Raw genomic sequence first — 24154 nt, forward strand, 5'->3', positions numbered from 1 at the left:
ATTTTGCTTTTAAACTATCACTAATATTTATTATAACTTATCATTTGAACGTGGTGAATAAAGAAATAATTTAGGAATAAAAATGTCCATTTTCAAGTTCTTTGTTTTCTGAAATCATGATGATTTCTGCATCGTTTTTTACTTATAAATTGAATATGTAGGCCTTTGTGATTCTTTGTGTGTATATGATGTGTGTGTGCTTGTTCGTGTGTGTGCATGCATGCTTGAGGTGGTGGTGAGAGAGGGAGAAACTTACATTCCTCACAAAATAATGACGTATCAAAAACATATTAGCTATAGGTTTAATATTTAAAGCAATTATAAAGATAAAATATAGCCTTGGGAATAATGATTAAAGGACTTGCTTTAGAAAAATGGGTGATATGAAACAAATGAGGTAATGTTCTTGCCTCTGTAATTGATGGTTATTCATTTCTTGACTACCACAAATGCCATTAAAAGGGGGATAAGAAGACTTTATAATAATCCAGTTTTAACTGTTCTTGCATTATACCTGTAGTCCTAATCGTTACCTTATCATTAGAGTGATTTTAATTTGATAGCATATCATTTTAAGTGGAAAACTAAATTGTTTTTTAGGTGTTTGTTTTCAGGCAACTTTCTACAAGTGGAAATGAGATTGTACTGAGCCTTAAACCACAGAAAAGTCAGCACGTTCATTATACTCTTGGAAATGTTCAAATAGTATGAATTATCTTTGTAAGAAAATTAAATTATTCATATGCACTGAGAAAACATTCTTTTAGTTTTTAATAAGTATCCATGGCTAACATAAAGGTTAATGTTAGCAAGTTTTTTCAAATCTATTAAATGCATTTAGTCTCTAGTACTTCACTGGGTGAAGTATGTGTTTATATTATGCAATCTTTTATTTTGGGGGAACCTGTAATGACAAAATGTTAGACTGTTTGCTCTTCCTTAAAGAAGATTATAAATTAGGCAAACTTTTGGCAATTCTGATTAAAGAACAGTACCTCCCACTAAGAAAAACTAGAAAAGCTGGGGAAGACATATATTTAAAAAAATCTGTTTGAAGTTATCAGAGAGTTATCTGGGGACAAGGACAAGAGGGATCAAGTATTCTGTTAAGGAGTGGAGTGCAAAAAGTGATGGGCCTGACACTTAGCATCATTTTCCCTTGTAATGGGTTCTGAATCGCAAATTGAGCAGAGTTTACAACAGAGCTTAGGCCCATTGAAGAGGAGGAGCCCGGTGAACATCTTGCAGTTTCAGTTGGGATACCCAAAGGGCTAAACTTCAGGAGTCTGGGTGAACTGAAAATATACTAACAGTCACAAAGACTGTAACATAGCTTTGAATCTGCTTTGATTTTATCTGTCCTTATCCTTACTGCCCATTTACACAAAAGTACAGTTGACTCTTGAATAACATGAGTTTGAATTGCATGGGTCCACTTATATGCAGATATTTCTGAATAGTAAATATTTCAGTACTACATGATCTGTGGTTGGTTGAATCCATGGACGTGGAGGAACCATGGATACCGAGGGCCAACTATAAATTATACTTGAATTAAACCCCTGTGTTGTTCAAGGGTCAACTGTAAATCTTTTGGGGAAGAAGGTATGATCATCCTGAGCCCTGATATTGTTTCTATAATTTGTCGTACAATGTCTAGCCTTTAATCAAAACTTAGCAGGCAGATCGGGAAACAAAACCACACTACTTTTTAGCAAGAGAAAAAAAAGCAAGAGATAGAAACCAGCAGATAGACTATTCAGATATAGGTGTTAACAGAAATCAACTTTAACTGATGGTTATTAATATGTTAAGAAATTACGTTATAAGATATTTAATCCTAGCAGAGAATAGGATATTATGAAAAGAATCACTAGAAATCTGAGTATTGAAATATATAATAACTAAATTAAGAGCTGGATAGGTAGGTAGAGTTTAACGGAAGATTAGATACATTTTTTTTTCTTAATTCTGTAAAGAATTTTATTTTTTTTCTTAATTCTCTAAAGAATTTTATGAGGCCTCCATCCATATATATGCTTAGGATGTATAATATAGTATGTGGTTTGGTTTCTGGTTTTGTGTTCTGTTTTTTCTATTTTCTAATTGGCAATGAGAAAAAAAACTTATGCAGTCATTTCATTCAATAAATTTTGATTAAGGGCCTGTTGGGTCTGGTGCTAGGATCTGGGTGTACACAAATGAAATCAATATTGCCCTCAATAAAGGCACAATCACTGAACTTGCATTTAGCACTGAAGTGTCAATTCACTAGAAAAACCAGACCTCTTCAGTGTGGGTGGGCAGAATCACTGTGAGGCTTAAAATGGAGAACCAGGGGTATGGGCTTGGGGCCTTGAACCTTTGGAAGTGGGCATGAGGCTCCTCCATCCCTACTGCACCAAGATGGCTCCTACCCTCCAAGGACAGAACAATATATATATTATATTGTTTATATATTATTATTATATATTATATATATTATATATATATAAAGGCAAAGAGTCATCAGAAGACAAAACAGCAGAAATATCTTCAAATAGAAATTGGTATTTGGTGATTGAAAATCTGAAACAATGGTTTCATAGTTTTACAGGTTTAGTGATTTCATTATTATGTCACACGCTTCATTTATATTTGTAGCCTTGGGTATGTGCACAGCCTCCATGACCACCAGGGATGATTATTGTTTTAGCTGGACTCTCTTTGATTGTCTATTTCCCTGCTCCTCCCATTCAGCTCTGGCTAGGCTGACTTTGTTGTTATCTCACTTAGCTTTTATCCTCTCCACTAACTGCTAGATGATTTTTTTTTTTTTTTTTTTGACAGTGCCCTTTGGTATAAATTGCTCCACAATCTGATTCAGTTAAGGTTGGGCCTCTTTGCAAGGCTAGGGTGTTGCCAGTCTTTGGGGCATTCTCTGATCCCAAGAGAGCTCTCCTTAGCTATCCTTTACTTGATTCTCTCTATTAAACTTCTATCTGATCTGTTGTTTCACTTGTTCCTACTAGTGATATGGAAACCACCAGCCTCTTAACTGCTCACACCCAAGATCGCCATTGTTTTTGACATCATCCTTAGAAATGAATTTTCTTATGCTCTGTTACAAATAACAGCAGAGCTGTTGAGCTTTCTGTTCATATGACCTCTCTCCTTCTCAGCAGAACCTCTGCATCCCTGCACTGGAGCTGAATTCAGGGACTATAATTTGTTTCCCTCTGGAGTGATCCTCCAGCTCTTCAGGTGTGGTGTTGGGTAGGAATGGTAGTCTCTGATCTTCACAGTTTGCCCCTTCTGTTATGGATCCTTCACTGTATTGAGTGAACTTGGGCAGGGGCAATCTAGATGTACTATGCCTTTTGCCCTACAAGTGGGGGTTGGTTGGGGGAAAGGAGACTTGTCCTTTGGCTGTGCCTTCTTGGGATAGAGCTTCTGCAATTCTGATCTGGGGGCCTGCCCGTCTATGGGTGAATTTGTCGCCCTAGACTGGGAGCTGGGCATAGGGGAAGCCCTGTCTTCTTGGGCTATACTTGCCTGGAGTGTTGCTTCATTCACACTGAGCTAAGGAAGCGTACCTTGGAATAGATTGTGGCTGAGATGCCACAGCCTCTCATTATTCTTACCAAGATTTAATAGATTTTCTTAAATAAATGTTTCTTTATTTGCTCTATGCTCTTAGGACAATTTCCAGATGTTTTAAATGGTTTTTATTTTTTAAAATAATTTTTACCAGTTAACTGGTTGTTTTGCTGGGAATAGGGTCTGCTAACCTCCTTACATTGCCATTTCGGAAGTCTTCCTCCTTGGGAGAAATAGTGTACCAATTAGGAAAAAAATATCCACTCTGAGTCACAGAGAGACAAATGATGGAAAATATGGAAACATTTATAACAGATAGGTGGGACATAATGAAAAGTTCTGAAGTTCTAATGTATATATAATTGGAATCTTAAAAGCAGAAGAGAGAGGCAGAAGCAATATTTGAAGAGAAAAGACATCAGTTCCCATAATTAAGAAGTCCTAAGAATCCCAAGCAGGACAGATACAATAAAAATCACAACTAGACATGTCATAGTAAAATTAGTAAAACCAAAGAGAAAGGGAAAACCTCAAATGCAGCTAGAGGGGAAAGAAGATGTATTACCATAAATGATCAAAATGGAAACTAGAAGAATAGGAAGATGTCTTCAAAGTACTGAAGTAAAATAATTGCCAATCTAGATCCATACCCAGTGAAAATATTCTTCAGAACTGAAGATGAAGTAAAGATATTTCTAGACAGCAAGAACTGATGAATTCAGTTTTAGCAGAACTGATACGGTCAAGGTAATTTTTTGAAGAGGAAAGAAGAAAAATGTAGCAGCGAGTGAAGACCAATACGTGAGGTAAAAATTTGGGAAAAGTCTAAATGAATATTGACTTGAAACCAGTTGTAATAATATCTTATTTAAATTATTTAGAAAATTAAAATGACATCAATAATACTGCTTAATTTGGGAATTGTACATTAAGTTGAAGTGTTTTTAAAGTCCTTGGTTCTAAGATGAAGAAAGTTGTAAAATTACTAATCTAAATGTTAATAAGTCGAGGTTGCATATAGAAATCTCTAGGGTAACCACTAAAAGAAGAGTAATGGATAAATAACTAATACAGGGGAAGAAAATGAAAGCATTCACAGCGTCCGGTAAACAAAGATTTCTTACTAGGACACCAAAAGCATGAATCATAAATGAAAAAATATATAAATTTGATTTTGACAGAGTTAAAGATTTCTGCTTTATGCTTGGTACCATTAGGAAAATGAAAAAAACAAGCTACATTGGGAGGAAATATTTACAGTACATGTATCCAAGTTAGGACCTGTGTCATCTTTATATATCATTTGTGTATATTTGGTTTATTCCAGTAGCGCCTGGTTGATTTAAATAAAGTTTGTAGAGTAACCAGCATAAGAGGAAAAAACCATTATTACCTCAACAGATAAAGCACTTATGAAAATTTAACATCCATTAATTAGGGAAACTCTTAGTTAAAAGGAAGAGAGGGAAACTTCTTGATACTGCAGAGTACCTACTGAAAACCTATAGCAAACACCATGCTTAACAGTGAATTATTGGTTGTAAATGAGGCAAGCACTTCCCTCTTATTCAGCAACATACTGGGACTCCTGGTCCAGGCAATAATGAAAGGAAAAAGAAAGGTATCTCTTTGGAAAGGAATTAATTATGCTGTCTTTATTTCCAATTGATATTTTAAAAATCCAACAGGCTATATAGATAAATTACTAACATTAAGAAGTGATATATTTCAGTTAAGACACAAAATCAAATGTCAAAATAAAATGAACTTTGACCAGAGCTTTAAAGCTAAACCAAAAACAAACAAAAGAACCCAGTGAATCATTTTCAGTCACATTGCTCCCACAAAACATATTGTCCTAAGTATTTATTTTTATTGAGAACAAAAATTTTTTTTCACTCTTAAGTAAAATTTATGCAATTTGTTTTAAACTTAGAAAAGAGAATGTACATGATCAACATTAGAAACAAAGGCTCTACCTGTATATATAAAGGATAAGAAAAATTAGAAAAAACATCGAGTGGTTGCTCTAGGTTAGCAGGGTCCAGTAGCCCTCCAGCAGTGATAGAGATGTTTTGTATCTGCACTGTCCACACAGGTTAGCCAGATGTACGTATTGAGCACTTGAAATGAGGTCAGTGTGACTGAATTTTTAATTTTACTGAACTTTAAATATCAGTGGAATTAACAGGTGGCAATGTGATTAGATGGTATGAAATTGGCTTAGGAGCCATATCTTGAATTCTCATTGGTATAGAAAACACACTGATTTTACTTTGATTGTCTGAATGTGGTCTGGCTGTGTGGGGGGAGGATCATATTCTTTGACTTTATTGAGGGGCTGATTATAGAAGCATTTCTCAAAGCCATCCCCTTCTATGTCTACCATAGTTAAAAAAGGGATTATTTTTATTTTTCCTTTTTTGTGGTAAAGTACACATAATGTAAAACTTAACTTCTTAACCATTTTTCAGTGAACCGCTCAGTGGTACTAAATACTTTCAGATTGCTGTGCAGCTATCACATCATCCATCCCCATCCCCACTGAAACTCTACACATATTAAAACAGTAACCCCCCATTCTCCCCTCCCCCCAGCATCTGGCAATTACCACTATACTTTCTGTCTATGATTTTGACTACTCTAAATATCAATACCTCATGTAAGCGGAGACATATGGTATTTGTCTTTTTGCGATTGGCTATTTCACTTACCATAATATCCTCATATCCTCAAGGTTCATCCATGTTGTAGCATATTGCAGAATTTCCTCCCTTTTTAAGGTTGAATAATATTCATTGTGTGTATATATATATATATGTGTGTGTATATATATATATATAGCTTATCCATGCATCAGTTGATGAATAGTTGGGTTGCTTCCACATTTTAGTTATTGTAAATAACGCTGCTTTGAACATGGGTATCTAAACATCTCTTCAAGACCTGCTTCCAGTTCTTTGGGGTACATACCCAGAAGAGGAATTGCTGGATCATATGGTAATTCTGTGTTTAATCTTTTGAGGAACCACCATACTGTTTACTAGAGCCACTGTACCATTTTATTTTTCCATCAACAGTGCACAGACGTCCAATTTCTCCACCACTTGTTTTCTGTTTTCTGGTTTCTTTTTTTTTTAAAGTAGTAGCCACCTGAATGGGTGTGAGGTGGTATCTCAAGGGATCATTAGTTTTGTTCAAAATACTTTACTTTACAAAAAGAAAATAGGCCTCTTTTTTCTCATTTAGCTTTCCTTAGCTTCTCTTTTCTCCTCCTGTCTAAAATAGAAAAATTGATTTCTCCCAATTGCACAAGGTTATTGTATCATATAAAACAATGTGTCTGATCTGTTTCAAATAAATCGTAATGCTCTATAGTGATGTAGAGCAATAGTATTGTGCTATGTTACACTTAGTTTCTCCTCTTCATGATATGTCATATAATTAGGAATAATATTTCTTTAGTTGAACTACATAATTTATCTTCATCCTCTAAGCTGCCACACCAACACTGGAAAGTCACAGGTGAACATCTTTCTCTGATACCTGCTTTGGGCTGTTGCATTTCATAGCAAGTGTGTAACCACAGGTTGTTCCACCTCCAACAAGGGTTGTCCCAAATACCAATCTGCTTAAAGCAGTTGCTTAGAACAGTTTTATCCTATCTATATTCAAATTTTCTTTTCCCAGAGTGCCTACTTTAAACATCAGAGTTGCAGAGTTAAATTTATCAGTCTACAGAGTATGAGAAAAATTAAGAAAACGCAAATGTACTTTGAGATATGTGTGCCAGGGTCAGAATTCCCCTAGTGTGTTGCTGGGGCCTTAGATGATAATTATATGTCCCCCCGTGTTTTAAGTTAAACGCTCTGAAGAAATGTGTATTTAAAATGTTCCGTGTAGTGAACATCACTGCTAATGAAGCAGAAGTTAATATTTTATTTCTTCACAAAGAGATGAATGTATTTAATTAATTGAACATTACTTTGTGTACTTTGCTTAAGCTTAGTATCATGTTTCATTAAAAAGTACAAGGAAACTGTAATTGTATGAAGCAGGTATGTTCTCATAGGACTTGTGGAGAAATAATTATTTTTAATCACTGAGAAAGACTGAGGAACCTATTATTTGGAAGTAATATCCTTTGTGTGTCTCTGCTTCATTGGGGGAAAAGAAAATGATAATAGTATATGTGGTCAAAATTAGTATGATAGAAAAGGCAGAAAGTTAATGTTTTTAAAGGAAGAATATTTGTGACATGGTTACCATAATGGCCCCTGATGTTTTATGTGGCTGATCCCTCACTCATTAAGGGTTTGAAGCAGTTTTTAAAGATTATTAATACGTGTTTTGCTTGAGTTAAAAATAATTGACTCATAGATTTTAACCAATCATGACTTAAAAAAAAAGTTTTAAATAGTATGATCCCAATGAGTGGTGGCCTATTTTAACTGCATGTAGGTATATTTCGGTGCTACCACACTTGTTTTGATTGATTTGAGTTCTTTTATTAAAAGAGACTTGCCTTAGTTCTTCCTACTGTGGAAAATTGATTAGTTGTCCTCTCGGTATCTGTTCATAAAACACCTGAATTATGCTGAAATGAATGAGTTCATCAAGACATGTAAGAATATGTCAAGTTAATTTCCCAGTAGAGGTGATTGGGGCATGGCTTAATTGAGAATCTGAGAATTTCTGGTGAAATCCTATTAAATCTGTTAGTTCTTTTATTTACTCAGTAAAGGCAAAACTTTATAATATCAGTTAGGGTTTAGTATGGGAAATAGAACTGCTTTAGGTATTTTATACAATAGTTGTTTATAATGTTGGCAGATGTGGCCCTGCCTAGGCTTCCAAGAAAGGATGGATAGCACAAAGGGAGAGATTCACTACAGAACAGAATAAATTTTATCTTTTATGACCTTGCTGGCAAGAAGTAAAAAGCCAAATTAGCAAGTATATGGTCCCTGCCTCTCTTCCACATTCTAAATCTCTAAATCTCTCTGCATTGCATCTGATTTGCCCCTGGAACCTAGCTCTAGGGAGTGCTGAGCATTTGGTTTTGTAGCCTCCATGGAACAGGAGAGTATATTAGGAAGTGGGGCTAGAGGCTGACTACTATTGGGTCATACACAACAGTGCAGTAATCAGGTTTTTCTTTCTGTTGAGAAACATGACCTTGCCTTATCTTTTTCATAGCTTTTGAGCCTAACCTGGTGGTACTTAGCAAACACAGGTTGAATTCATGTTAGACCTAATATCACATTTACAAACACATATCCATGCATTAGTAATGTTATATTCAACCTGTAGTTTCTTTATAGTTTTTTTTTTTTTTTTTTTTTTTTTTGCATACATGGGCTTCTCCCGTTGTGGAGCACAGGCTCAGCGGCCATGGCTCACGGGCCCAGCCGCTCCACGGCATGTGGGATCTTCCCAGACCAGGGCACGAGTCCGCGTCCCCTGCATCGGCAGGCGGACTCTCAACCACTGCGCCACCAGGGAAGCCCTTCTTTACAGTTTTTTTTTTTAAAGCTTCCTGTCCATTTTAGTTGAAACTAAATCATCTATGAATACAATTAACTGGTCACATGAAAACAAAAATGTTCCAACATGCTGGAAAAGAGTTTAATTTCAATAAAAACAAAAAATATAAAATTCTAATATTTTTTCCTGTTACTTGAATTAATCACCTTCCTCACTGGGCTCTTTGCATCTCGTTTTGGATATAATGTTACTGTTTTCTTCAGTCAACATTTTCATCTTGTCCCTGCTTTAAGGAAGTCATATTTTGGGCTGGAATTAGTGAACAAATACATTGTTCACATAGTGTTAAAGATGATTAACTGAATTCTATTTCAAATGGTATTCTACTTGAGGCTTGTTATTTATTAGCTTTAATGTCACTGTTTTTTTTCCCTTGTAATGAACTCAGCTTTATGCTTTAAACATCATTTTTGTTTCAGTGTATCACTTTGGCACATTCAAACAGTTACTACTTTTATTCTATTGGGTTTCTAGGAACTGTATTGTAAAACAGATTATTCTGTTGTGGTTTGTGTGTTTTTAAATGGTAAATATTATAATTAAGAGTTGTGTTTCCAACCAAGTGTTTTTAAACCAAAATATTTTATGCTTAAAATGAAGTTGTCATTGATGCCAAGATGTAAAAATTCTTAATCTCTATAATAATTAAAATTTTAAAATATTCTTTATTTTTGGTAAAATGAGTATAATACAAACACCACATAATTTTACAGTGCGTGTGTTTAGCACACTAAAAAGTGTGTATGTATAGGTACAACTATTGTATTTTTCATTAGTAAATAGAGTCTTTACACATGATTGTATTTCCACTTGGCTTGCCCCTATTTTGGTATTTTTTCCAAACATTACAGAATCAAATTATTTGAATTCTTACAGAAGGCTTTATTTGTGAATATTTGGGAAAGGTGTCTTATTGATCAGATTTTCTTGTTAATCTTTTTCCTCTTCCCCATACTCCTTTCAATCCCGTTTCCCCTACCAACACCAATGTTAAGGGCATGTCCATCTTGAAAGAAGGCATCAGAGGGAAACAGGGCAGGAGTGCTAGGCATACTCTTGCCTTAGTGCTGTTGGTGGTTTGAGTTCTGGGATTGGCTGGCATGAGCATTCATTGTCTCTCTATCTCCGTTTCTGTCTCTCTCTTCCCCATCCTTCCCTCTCTTTCTCACTCTCTGTTTATTACTTTCAGCAGCAACTTTGAATTATCTTCTTTTTGTTCCCTTTGTCACTCCCTAATGTTGTTCGGGGCTCTTTTCTTTGGACAAATAATTATTGTTAGAAAACATTACATAATCAGATAAAGACATTGAAGAATAAAACATAAGTATATATTTGGTAGCATAAATGGGGAAGAGGCAAAATTTGAAATAGAGAAGAAAGAACTGCTCATATTTATCGCATTTATTCAAAATAACTTACATGTCTGTTTCCCCAACTAGGCTGTATGGTTCTCCAGAGGAGTAGAACATAGAACCATACTGTCTTACTCAGCTTTGTGTCTTGGCAGCTTGGTTGTTGCTGAATGCAGTAAGTGTTTATTGGACTGAAGGGAAATATATCTGTATTTTCTTTAGGAAGACTGACAAGTGTCAATAGTGTTTTTTTTTTTTTCTTGCCTCTTAAATGCCACTGTTCCTTCTTGTCTGTTGTAAACCAGCTCCATCGAATTTGATTGCTGAAATTGAACTTAGATGAGAGAAGAATTGGTTCTCAAAGTCCTTTCCTGCTTTAAAAGGATGATCTTCAATGATTTTTAATGTTGCTCTAATATTTTACTATCCTAATGTTAGGATAATGTCCTTTGGTGATTAATCTTTCTCAAGCACATGTCTGATCATGTTACACCCTTGCTTAAAAACTGTTGAAAGCTTAAACTGGATTTTGGCATCCCCGCAACCTGATTTCTCAACTCATCTTCCAGTCTTCTTTAGCCCTCTTGAGCTATTGCTCTTCATGGGCAGCCTCAGATGGCTCGGCCACTCTGCGGCTCTTGCGCATGCTATCATTGGGCATGGATGCTCATCTCCTTTCCATCAGTGACCCGGTCTTTTCTCTTCTTTACACTTTAGTTTGTCCATTGTGTCCTTACTTTGTCTCCTTCTTTATGAGGTCTTGCTGATCAGAATAGTTTCTCTTAAATTTACAAACTTAAATCCTGTTTCTAGTAGTTACCCTTGATATTGCTTCCGTCCTGCTTGGTCATATTTGCCCCAATCAGTATTTCTCTTACAGTACTTTTCTGGTTTTTTTTAACCCAAGTCAACCTTATCCTGTGGTTTTTCTCTCTGTTTCAGAAAAAGTTCTAGAAACTTCTATGCATCAGAGATTGTATAATTCCTATTCAGGATTTCCTTCTGTCTCAGGAAGGAGCATGGCAACTTATTTAATTATTAAGAAGGTTGGCTAGTATCCAAGTCAGTAATATACTGATGTGGGATCAATATTGGTTTGAATATTAGGGACCTGTGGCTGAAAACTATCTCCCTTATCTTGGATTGATCACTTTATCTTCTGCTGCCTTCCATTTCCTTATCTCTAAAATGTAGGCATTGGATTGCTTCTTCAATTCTAACATTGTTTCTAGTTAGTTATAACGAGCTATCATTGTTGAGTTCCTGAAATGTGCCAGTCACTCTTCCAGCTGTTTTATCTAAGTGATCTCATGTAGGTCATCATTGTTCTGTGGTGTAAATGTTACTGAGCCCATTTTATAAATTCACTTGTTACTTTGGTTCACAGATAGTAAGCAGTTCTTCTAAGGTCATAGACTGGCAGAGCAGGGATTTGAACTTAAGCCATGCTCTTTCCGTGGTATGCCACCGTCTCCCTATAGGTGTTACTTTTGAGTCTTTTAAGTCTAGCTGTTTTCTCATTGCCATTACAAGTTTCCACATGAAGTACATAATACTGTATATGGAAATGTTTATTTAAAATAAATGCCATTCACTGTACCCTGGCTTATTTGGGGCAGGTTTTCACTTTTATTTTATTTTATTTTTTTAATACCTTTATTGGAGTATAATTGCCTTACAATGGTGTGTTAGTTTCTGCTTTATAACAAAGTGAATCAGCTATACATACATCCCCACATCTCTTCCTTCTTGCGTCTCCCTCCCTCCCACCCTCCCTATCCCACTCCTCTAGGTGGTCACAAAGTCCCGAGCTGATCTCCCTGTGCTATGCAGCAGTTTCCCACTAGCTATCTGTTTTACATTTGGTAGTGTATATATGTCCATGCCACTCTCTCACTTTGTCCCAGCTTACCCTTCCCCCTCCCTGTATCCTCAAGTCTGTTCTCTAGTAGGTCTGCGTCTTTATTCTCATCCTGCCCCTAGGTTCTTCATGACTTTTTTTTTTTTTTGGATTCCATATATATGTGTTAGCGTATGGTATTTGTTTTTCTCTTTCTGACTTCACTCTGTATGACAGACTCTAGGTCCATCCATCTCACTACAGATAACTCAATTTTGTTTCTTTTTATGGCTGAGTAATATTCCATTGTATATATGTGCCACATCTTCTTTCAGGTTTTTACTTTTAAGTGTTCACTAAGGTGCCTAATCTTTTGTGTGTGTTGACTGTCAATTAAGAGTAGAGGAGAAATTGTATTTTGTTGTATTTTAGTTACATCGTTGAACAGATAATCATTGTTGCCACTTACACCATAGTCCACTTTTTCTCCCTTAATTAATTCCTCATGGAAAATGTTTTGAATGTAGGCTTAGCAATTCTTCTTCATGAATATGAGATAATGGGAAGAAGGTGGGTGGAAAGATTTTTGTATGCTAGACAGAGCTGATTTCTTTATTCTGTATACTTGCTCCATTATTCTCCTACCTTATCCAATTTTTCCACTTTTGTAATTTCAACTTGATAAATATCCCTTGTAATCAAAATAAGTAAAATTATGATCTTAGATGTGTGATCCGTTAATGCTAGAATTTATGGTGGGTCCTATCTACATTATTTTTTTAATAGAATATCTCTCTTTTTTTTTCTATTTGTGTTTTAATGCCTTATTCATATGAGTAGGTCATCTGTAATTTTCTTAGAATTTGAGTACAACCACTGCAGCTATTAAAGAGGGAGCCAGTGGCAGCCAAAGCCAACCAATTTTAAAGGGAGAGGGTTCTTTTCTATCAACTTCTAAATGCATTGTTTTACAGGTATTATTTATAGTTAATTGTTTTTTAATTAAGAACTTATTTAGGGCATTATTATCTTTTTTCCTTTCTGTTCTTTGGCCATTTTACTACTGGGAAGAGAAGAGTTAACTTAATAGGCCTGAGACAGATTTCCTCAGCCTCCTGAGGAAATTTCCTCAGCCTACCTGCTTGCAAGGTAGGCCCTTGTCTGGCATCTAGGAACTTGAGTGATAATCATTTCTCTACACTGATATGAAACCTTTCCTAAATGATAAGGGTAGTTCACTGTGACTGGACCTTTTGTACAAACAAAATGTGGTTTATGCTGAACACCTGCTTTCCTTCTGGGAGTCTGGAAATTTGCTACATACTAGACAGACAGTACCTAAGTGACTAACCCCTAATTAAAACTATGGGCACTGAGTCTCTGATGAGCTTCCCTGGTAGACAACACTTCACGCGTGTTGTCAGAATTCACTGCTGGAAGAATTGAGCATGTCTTGTGTGTTTCCGCTGGGAAGGAGAAGACTCTTGGAAGCTTGCAGCTGGTTTCCATTGGTCTTCACTGCATGTCCTTTACCCTTTGCTGATTTTGCCTTGTATTTTTTCACTCTGATAAATCTTACCATAAGTACAACTATATGCTTCAATATGCTTCTAGTTCTGTGAACCCTTCTAGCTATCACCAAACCTGAGACCCTCAACACAACTACCCATTAATATATTTTCCCACCTGAAGAAGGAAAGAGAAAAGAAATCCGTTCAAATGTATGAAGTTTTAGTAAGTTGGAGCTTTTATAGATCTTTTGGTAACGTACTGTGAAGGGAATCAGAACATGCCACCTGAAAACATGCCGCTTCGGCATATTGAGTATTTTCAGCCAAGGGCACTTGAGAACCAGGAGATGCAGGAAGGGCTCTCTGACCTCCTGTTTCTACCTAAAAGCAGGTCAGTATTTCCCATGAGGAAGGTGCTCTCTCTGTACCAGGAAGAGAAGAACACTGTCATCATTGAAGACTGGGAGTTGATGCCAAAATGGATCTGTACAAACAAACCTAAAATAACCCTTATCTTTCATTCCCCCATATATTTCCTAGTCACTTTCCCACTATTAAATCCCTTTTCCTTTGTCTTGTCATCTCTCCATAAATTCTTTGTTAAAAAGGTATATAAGCGCTCAGTCCCAACCACTTCTTTGCATCTTCTTTTTTCTGTGAAGGCTCCTATGTATACATAAAAGTATTAAATAAAATTCATGTTCTTTTCTCCTGTTAATCTGTCTTATGTTAGTTTAATTCTCAGGCCCAGCCACAGAAACTAAAAAGGTTCCCTTTACGATCCTAAAGTTTTTTCCTCCCCTCCAACTGGAAGGAATTCTTGGTAAAAAGTGTGTTTCTGGATTGTTCTTATCTTTGATGGTTACTTACATAGTGAGAAATAAATAATGGGCTTAATTAAGTAATATGAAATTTAACCAGCTTTAGTAGCTGAGATAATTTCACACAATTTAAATATAAAAAGTTCTTCAGGGTAGAAGGTGCTTCCAGGAATGTATGACAGTAATGTTGGCATTGAAAATCATCATAATGGAATGAATAAGAAAATTGCCTTCCATTTAACGTTTCATGTAGTACATAGGAGGATACTAATATTTACTATACGTGCCTACCTTGAAGCATTTATCCATGCATTAATGATGTGTTTGTATGCTTCATGTGCTCTCTCTGTGTATATGTGTGTGATGTGTGTGTATGTATGTATGAGTGTGTGTGTTTATTGGAGGAATTGTTATGAGGGTTCTATAGCATAATCTTTTGATTTATGGGGGAGAAATGTTTATTACAATGAGATTATTCTGATTGGTTTTTTGAGGAAGATGGATTAAAGAGAATGTCAAAAGAGTGACTGAATAGGATCTTCCTATTATGTTGTTAAGCTCTGGGCTTGCATATATTAATCCTGTGCCTATTCTTGTGCTCTGTAATTACAGAAGGATAAATAATGCTGAACTTATTTTATTTCTGGATTCAAAAGAAATGCTGGAGAAATTCGAAGAATTTTATATACTCTTGGATCCATTAGAAATTTGAGACTGTCTAACTGTAACCTCATTTATGTTTGTCAGCTTTTAAACATTTATCTCTTGTTGATTTTCTCTTTTCCTACAGCAGTTATTTCCAACTTTCTCACTGTATTTAAATACACAGATCCACCTCCATTTTTATCCTTCCTCAGCAGAGAGCCTTTACTGCTATTTTAAAAAGACTATTTTTTTTGTTAGGAGTTGGGCATCCAATAAATTCACTTTTTTGACGTGCTGAAATTAAGATGCCCGTGGGATTACCAAGTGTAGAAAGTCATTATGTAATTAGATATTTAAAGGTTTGGAGTTGAGAAGATCAGTCTGGCTCTGAATTAGGAATCACTTATATCTCTGTTTATCTATATACTTACCACCAAAGGCATTGTCTAGATGGAATGATGATTAATAGTAGAACCCTATACAGTTATCTCTATTTAAAAGCCAAATATTTGAAGAGACCCAGGGAAGGAGACTATGAAAAAACAGGAAGAAAAAGGAGAACTAGTGAAGAGTATATTATGAAAGTCAGGGAAGAAGAGAGATTAGGAATGAGCAGAAGTAATTGGCAGTGCCACATTCAACGAGGATATTAGGAAAGATTTGTAGAGTCCATTGTATTTGGCTGTAGGTTATCTTTGGGGATCTTGATGAGAGTTATTTTAATTGTGTATCGGGACCAGTACCAGTGAATCGAGAGGTGAATTGGAAATAAGATTGTGGGGCATCAAGTGTGGATTGCTCTTTGCAGGAGTTTAACAGGAAGGGAAGAGTACAGGGTACTGGTTAGAAGATCATGTCAGATTGATAAAGGTTTTTTTTGTTTGTTTAGTTTTAAAAAAATTACTGTGTTTTTTAAGATGGGAGAAGTAGAGAAGAATGATCTAGTAGGGAAAGAGAGGTTCAGTACATGAAGGAGAGGACTTAACTGGTGTAGTGAATCCCTTGATGGTTGTGGAAGGAAATAGCAAAGGTAGGCTAGTTTCTCTAAAAGATCCCTTTTCCTCAGAGCCTAGAGAGGAGGAGAGACTAACCATTGGTAAGATTCAGGATGGTACATGTAGGAAATTTGGGGGGTGTCCTGCCTAATAGCCTCAATTTTATTTCTCACAGGGGAGCTATGTTATATCCTACAGTGAGTAAAAAGCTGTTAGGTTCAGAGATAGTACAGTGGACTGGGTGGGGGCCTGCAGAAGAATTTCTGGGCACTGAGGATGGCTTTCAGTGTCCCATCACATCGCCTGATACTCATGTGTGATTTTCCTTGGAGGACTGAGTAACCTGATATAGGAAATAGGAGATTTTTGTAGTTCCTCCAGAGTTGGTGGTTTTGCTGTTCAAGTTCAGTAGATGAGCAGTTTTTAAAGGGAGTTTGAGATGTGAGCAAGGGAGTGGCTAAAGTGAAATTAAGAAAATTAGGTTAAAGAGCCTGGAATTTAAAATCAGCAAAAGGAATATCAAGGGAATGGTCGTCCTCTTGACAATGAGGAACAGATGTATCAGAAGAAAAGGAGAAGAAAAGGGAACTGGGAAGATTGGTATATAAAGCCAGAGGCCTGAGGGGGAGATAATGGGGAGGGGTGGGGTTGGACATACCTTTTGCTTCAAAGGTGACAGTTCTGAAAAAAACCCTAGGATAAGACTATGGGAGTGGGTGACCTAAGAGGCATGGAGTTAGTTCAGATTCCTTTGGGAATCTGAAAGCTTAGTAAAGAGTTGAAAACATGGGCTCTGGAGTCAGAGTATCTGGGTCTGAATCCTGTGCTCTCACTTGTTAGGTATGTGAACTTGGGCAAGTTCCAAGTGTTCGTTACCTTTCAGTAAAACCAAGATAGTAAGACTGCCTTACTTTAGTTTTGTGGTGGCATTGAATGAGGTAATTCATATAAAGCATTTGCACTATCCCTTGCACAACTGCTTAATAAACTTTAGTAGTAGTAGTAGTTGTTGTTGTTGTTATTACTGCCAGCTCCTTCTCATTTAGATCTCAGCTCATATGTCACCTCCTAAGAGAGACCCTCCCCAGCCACGCTGTAGATATAGACCCGTTTAAGTAGCTGTCCGTCATCACCTTGTACTATCCACTCTTGTAATTTAGCTGATAGTCTGAATATCTCCACAGTTAGATTATTATCTTCTTTGGTGTTGTAGCCAGATCTTATTAACCTTTCTGTAAATTATCTGCCTAACACATAGCAAGTGAAACCAGTCTCCCAAGTCTTTGTTGTGGGGAAAAAAATGGTGTCTCTCTGTTGATCTGGAAACCACTTGACTACTGCTTGTTAATAAAGCTGATTTCTGGCATGTGGTAAAACTTTTAGATAAGGGCAAAGGGGTAAACCACCATCACTAGGGTTTTCTGATCTCATTTTAGAATTTTCCACACAAACAAGTGCACAGTTCTCAATTTACTATTTTGTTTGGGTGGATAAAGGAGTGACTCATCTCTTCCAGGCTGCACTGAATTTAGCAAACTGAGCAAATGCAAACCTCTTGTTTTCGAGGCATTATTTTTATGTTATTGCCATAATGTCACACAATGACTTTAATCATGAGAGAAATTTAACTTTATTTGAGCCACAGTTCAGGGATGATGAATCTGGAACTGAACATTCTGCTGTTAGAGTCATAGGAGGTTTTTAAATGTTTCCAGTCTCTGTAGGTGCTTCAGGACAGTGTAGATGATATTTATTGTTTGTCCAGCTTGCAGCGTCATCTTAGCCTTCTGAACCTAGTCTTACTTGGACATATGACATTTTCATGTCACCGTTGTAACCACAGGTATTTGGAAACTAAGGCTCAGGAGGGACAGCTTATGGGATACATTGGAAGCACTTGTATTTGAATTTGTCACTCCCTTCCAGAGTTTTACAAGAGTGGCTTAATGTTAATGATTATGTTCATTCTTTTATTTGTATAGAATGTTATATAATGTCCTCTCACTTTTGAAGTTAACAATCCATCTTTGCCCATTCTTCTCAGATTAAAAATATGTATGAATCATGATGATTAAGTGTAAGTTCCAAATGTATTATTGACCGCTTTTGGTTTGAGGAAGCTAGCTTTTAAGAGTTTAGGTTCTTAAAAAAAAAAAAAAAAGAAAAAAAATGTTAGGTTCTTTTCTTGATTAGGTATGTATTCCACATAAATTTAAGTTTATTTAAAAATCTATCCTGCAGTGATTTATATAAGCTCGAGGTAAGTTCATCAACTTACAACATTATGTTGATTTAGCTGGAAATAACCTATCTATAAATACTTTATTGAGAGTCTTTTAAATGGACTTTCACATACAGTGTTATCTATTACTGATGTTTCTATCATCAATGCTCATTTTTTGTTACAGAGTTTTATTTTATTATAACAAAATTTTAGGTGCTGCCAAAAAGTGAAGCATTACGTATGATTGCATATAATTGCTCTGATATCTGACAAATTTTAAAACATTGACATTTCTTCAGTTGTACAAAACACTAGGTTCTTACTAAAGTAATGCACATTGTTTTTCTCATCAGCAAGACCTTCTATTTTAGTGACAGTCAATTGGAAAAAAAAATATTTTTCCTTTTTGGATAATGAAGTAGTCTAAAAAAGAAAATATTTTTATAAAAAATTATTCTCAACTAATGTGATCATAAAATACATGGAAAAAGATCATATTTTCTAGATTGATTGCTAATTTAGTGATGTTAGTGATTCTTGTTTGATGATATGTTATGCATCTAATTTTGACAAGAACGTGTTCCTGATATCTCACATGCTTTCTTCCTAGAATTTGACATGTGAATTGGAGAACAGGGAGAAACAGCAACTAGAGATGTTGGATGAACTGAAGGAGATCCAGAATCACTTTGAGACATGTGATGCCAGACATAAGTGCGCTGACCTCCAGATCTCAAAGCTGACTCAGCATGCTGAGGATGCAACCAAGCAGGCCGAGCAGTACCTCCTTGAGTTCCAGCAGTCGGAGGCCCTGAGACAGGTGGCAGAGGAGAAGAGAGAAGAGCTGAAGCTGAAAGCTCAGGAGTCCATTAGGCAGTGGAAGCTTAAGCATAAGAAGTTAGAGCGAGCGCTGGAGAAACAATCTGAAACTCTTGATCAACTGACAGACAAGAATAATCAGGTATAAAAGCCAAATTCCTGAGGACTGGTTTTTGCTGTGACCAACCATTCATTCATATGTCCTTTGAACAAACACTTGAATGCTATGCTGTGCATACAACCTATCAAGATGTTCTTGATAGAAGAGTCTTTATGTCTAGACTATTTCAAGGTAAAAGGTAACTTAGTTTTTAAAACCTTTTTAAAGCCTTTGTAATCTTTTAACATTCTGTGGCTTTTCAGAGTTTACGCTTAAAATAGATCCACTCTCCTCCTCTAGTATAGCTTTTAGTTCCCTAATTTGAAATTATTCTCTAATATCCAAATGGAAGAGAATCACAAAATCTTCCTTAATATCACATGCCTTTTCCCCCAATGCATTTATTTTAAAATCTCATTTATTTGTATATTTCAACTTAAGTATTGGTTAGAAAGAAGCGTTTAAAATGCAGCCGTTACTACTGGAGCATTTTCTGGCAGCTTCTATAAGTTAAGTGAGTGACATTGATAATCTCGCTGACGGTATTATCAGATCTCAAACCTCTTTAAGACTTTTGTGCCTCTTTGATAGCAACAAAAAGCATTTCATTGATCTGTGTATGCATTTCACATCATCTTTTCTCTTGTATAATCAGTTACTTTAAATGGATTTTATGCTCCTATGTTGATTCTCAACTGTATCTTTGCATTGAATTAAACCCAGATGTTTCTAAGGTAATAAGCAGGAAAGTCATGATTGATTTTTATCCATGTTTAGTCTTGGTTTATCACTTCTGCTTTGTCATTTGTCACTTGTCAAGAAATCTGAATGTTCCAGAAGAATAGTCATTTGGATAAGTCGACTTTCTTTCAAAAGAAAGCAAAATGTAGGGCAATTATATTTATAAAATCAATTGTCAGCACTTAAGAGTGACAAATGCTTATTTCATGACAGATGAGCTGTCATGGAAAAGATGCTTTCGTTTTTATGTATGAATTTCTTGGACATATAAAAGATGGAGGAAGTGATCCCTTTGCACTCATTGTGGAGTGCTTTTCACTTTAACCCATCTGACACTTACTGGATGACTAGTTGCCCCAAGGTAAAGCAGCTCTAAGCATTTCAGGCTTGAATCTGAATTGATTTGATCCCAGGAAATTGCTCTACCTTGATTATTCTGTTGTCAGCCTGGTTTGGCAGCTGGTTCAATGAGCCTGGGTATAAGGGAGGTAGCTAGAGAGAAGAGTGGTTGGGGGGATTGATTGATTGAGAACCATCTGGGGATTTTACTTAATTAGAGGAAATTTAGAAGGGTCCATGCCATCAGACAGTATCCTAATCCATGGTACTGAGAGTTATCTAGATTGAGCTTTTCAGAATATTAAAATCTGTTAAACAGTCATTTCCCAGAATACTCTTGATATAATTATTTTTATCACTTAGCATTGCTAATGATAAGCAAAGAAGTAGCATTAAAGTGATTGCCACAGTTAGGGTAGTATTACAATTATCACAGCAGGCATTGTAATTTCCACTTTAAAAGCCTTAAAAATTAATGCAGCATGTCGCAGTTAGAGCAACGGTTAATCAAGGAAGAAAGGGTAACAGATATTTCACTGCAAATTCAAGTGTCCAGTAAGTCTGTGATGTGGAAATACATTGTAAATAATTTTGGAAAAAGTATATTTTTAATATCTTACTGAATAATGCCTCTAAAGAGTATTTAATTTTTAATAAAATCACAGAGCCACCTTAGGGCAGTAGTAATACAGCCTACTCCTTTTTTGTTTTTTAGGACTAATTATTTTCCAAAAATGACTCCAGGGTATATTTGGAAGTGTATGTTAAAATAAAAATGATACTGGTTTACAAATAAAACACATTATAGTTTAAAGAATGAGTTAATTGTTTAATAAGTAGCCTTGTTGAGCCATTTTATATGCTCAGATAATACAATTTTTGGATTTTCAAAATAGTTCTGTGCCTACTTCTGTTTTTCTTTTCCAGCTTAATTTATTTTCTGCTTTAAAATGTGCCACTTAAAAATTCATTAGAAGGCCAAAGGCTTTTATTCTCTTAAAAATTGCTCTTATTTATTTTTTTCTGCTCTTTACATTTTGGAATATTGGTAAGATTATAAGATATATATCATATCACAAAACTACGTCATTACTGAAGACTATGTAATATCAAACAAATAGCATAGCATTGCAGAAAAAACCCAGAAAGGTAAGGTTGTATACTTTCCTTAAGAGAAAACCAAATACCGTATTCTAACCCATATATATGGAATCTAAAAAAAAAAAAAAAAAAAGGGTTCTGAAGAACCTAGGGGCAGAACAGGAATAAAGACACAGATGTGGAGAGTGGACTTGAGGACACGGAGAGGGGGAGGGGTGGGCTGGGACGAGGTGAGAGAGTGGCATGGACATATATACACTACCAAATGTAGAATGAATGACTGGTGGGAAGCAGCTGCATAGCACAGGGGGATCAGCTCGGTGCTTTGTGACCACCTAGAGGGGTGGGATAGGGAGGGTGGGAGGGAGACGCAAGAGGGAGGAGATATGGGGATACGTGTATATGTATGGCTGATTCACTATGTTACACAGCAGAAGCTAACACACTGTTGTAGAGCAATTATACTCCAATAAAGATGTTGGGGGAAAAAAAAAGACAATGACATGGGTGTTTATATCAGGGAATCATGATATTCTTTAGAGATATGTAGATGAACGTATATTGGAAGGTCTAAAATTCTATTGATATAAATAATCTAATCATAAATTGTGATACTTTTGCCTTTTTCTTTTACATCTTTATTAGAGTATAATTGCTTTACAATGGTGTGTTAGTTTCTGTTTTATAACAAAGTGAATCAGTTATACATATACATATGTTCCCATATCTCTTCCCTCTTGCGTCTCCCTCCCTCCCACCCTCCCTATCCCAACCTTCCAGGCGGTCACAGAGCAGCGAGCTGATCTCCCTGTGCTATGCGGCTGCTTCCCACTAGCTATCTACCTTAAGTTTGTTAGTGTATATATGTCCATGCCTCTCTCTCGCTTGGTCACAGCTCACCCTTCCCCCTCCCAATATCCTCAAGTCCATTCTCTAGTAGGTCTGTGTCTTTATTCCTGTCTTACCCTTAGGTTCTTCATGACACTTTTCTTTTTCTTAAATTCCATATATATGTGTTAGCATATGGTATTTGTCTTTCTGTTTCTGACTTACTTCACTCTGTATGACAGACTCTAGGTCTATCCACCTCATTACAAATAGCTCAATTTCGTTTCTTTTTATGACTGAGTAATACTCCATTGTATATATGTGCCACATCTTCTTTATCCATTCATCCGATGGTGGGCACTTAGGTTGTTTCCATCTCTGGGCTATTGTAAATAGAGCTGCAGTGAACATTTTGGTACATGACTCTTTTTGAATTTTGGTTTTCTCAGGGTATATGCCCAGTAGTGGGATTGCTGGGTCATATGGTAGTTCTATTTGTAGTTTTTTAAGGAACCTCCGTACTGTTCTCCATAGTGGCTGAACCAATTCACATTCCCACCAGCAGTGCAAGAGTGTTCCCATTTCTCCACACCCTCTCCAGCATTTATTGTTTCTAGATTTTTTGATGATGGCCATTCTGACTGGTGTGAGATGATATCTCATTGTAGTTTTGATTTGCATTTCTCTAATGATTAATGACGATGAGCATCCTTTCATGTGTTTGTTGGCAGTCTGTATATCTTCTTTGGAGAAATGTCTGTTTAGGTCTTCTGCCCATTTTTGGATTGGGTTGTTTGTTTTTTTGTTATTGAGCTGCATGAGCTGCTTATAAATTCTGGAGATTAATCCTTTGTCAGTTGCTTCATTTGCAAATATTTTCTCCCATTCTGAGGGTTGTCTTTTGGTCTTGTTTACGGTTTCCTTTGCTGTGCAAAAGCTTTGAAGTTTCATTAGGTCCCATTTGTTTATTTTTGTTTTTATTTCCATTTCTCTAGGAGGTGGGTCAAAAACGATCTAGCTGTGATTTATGTCATAGAGTGTCCTGCCTATGTTTTCCTCTAAGAGTTTGATAGTTTCTGGCCTTACATTTAGGACTTTAATCCATTTTGAGCTTATTTTTGTGTATGGTGTTAGGGAGTGATCTAATCTCATACTTTTACATGTACCTGTCCAGTTTTCCCAGCACCACTTATTGAGGAGGCTGTCCTTTCTCCACTGTACATTCCTGCATCCTTTATCAAAGACAAGGTGACCATATGTGCATGGGATTATCTCTGGGCTTTCTGTCCTGTTCCATTGATCTACCTTTCTGTTTTTCTGCCAGTACCACACTGACTTGATTACTGTAGCTTTGTAGTATAGTCTGAAGTTAGGGAGCCTGATTCTTCCAGCTCCGTTTTTCTTTCTCAAGATTGCTTTGGCTATTCGGGGTCTTTTGTGTTTCCATACAAATTGTGAAATTTTTTGTTCTAGTTCTGTGAAAAATGCCAGTGGTAGTTTGATAGGGATTGCATTGAATGTGTAGATTGCTTTGGGTAGTAGAGTCATTTTCACAATGTTGATTCTTCCAATCCAAGAACATGGTATATCACTCCATCTATTTGTATCATCTTTAATTTCTTTCATCAGTGTCTTATAATTTTCTGCATACAGGTCTTTTGTCTCCCTAGGTAGGTTTATTCCTAGATATTTTATTCTCTTTGTTGCAGTGG

The 24154-nt window shown here is 36.2% G+C and overlaps 1 protein-coding gene across 3 annotated transcripts in view; it reads left to right on the forward strand.

Annotated features, from left to right (window-relative positions):
- Positions 1-24154, forward strand: part of CEP128 (centrosomal protein 128) — a 437869-nt gene that overhangs the window by 118431 nt on the left and 295284 nt on the right. For all 3 annotated transcript variants that reach the window (XM_067728864.1, XM_067728857.1, XM_067728871.1), the window contains one exon: positions 19125-19475. In XM_067728864.1, coding sequence (XP_067584965.1) covers positions 19125-19475 — 351 coding nt within the window. The remainder of the gene's footprint in view (positions 1-19124; positions 19476-24154) is intronic.

The sequence above is a fragment of the Pseudorca crassidens genome, chromosome 1 (genome assembly GCF_039906515.1).
Source record: "Pseudorca crassidens isolate mPseCra1 chromosome 1, mPseCra1.hap1, whole genome shotgun sequence".
In the NCBI taxonomy this organism is placed as follows: domain Eukaryota; kingdom Metazoa; phylum Chordata; class Mammalia; order Artiodactyla; family Delphinidae; genus Pseudorca; species Pseudorca crassidens.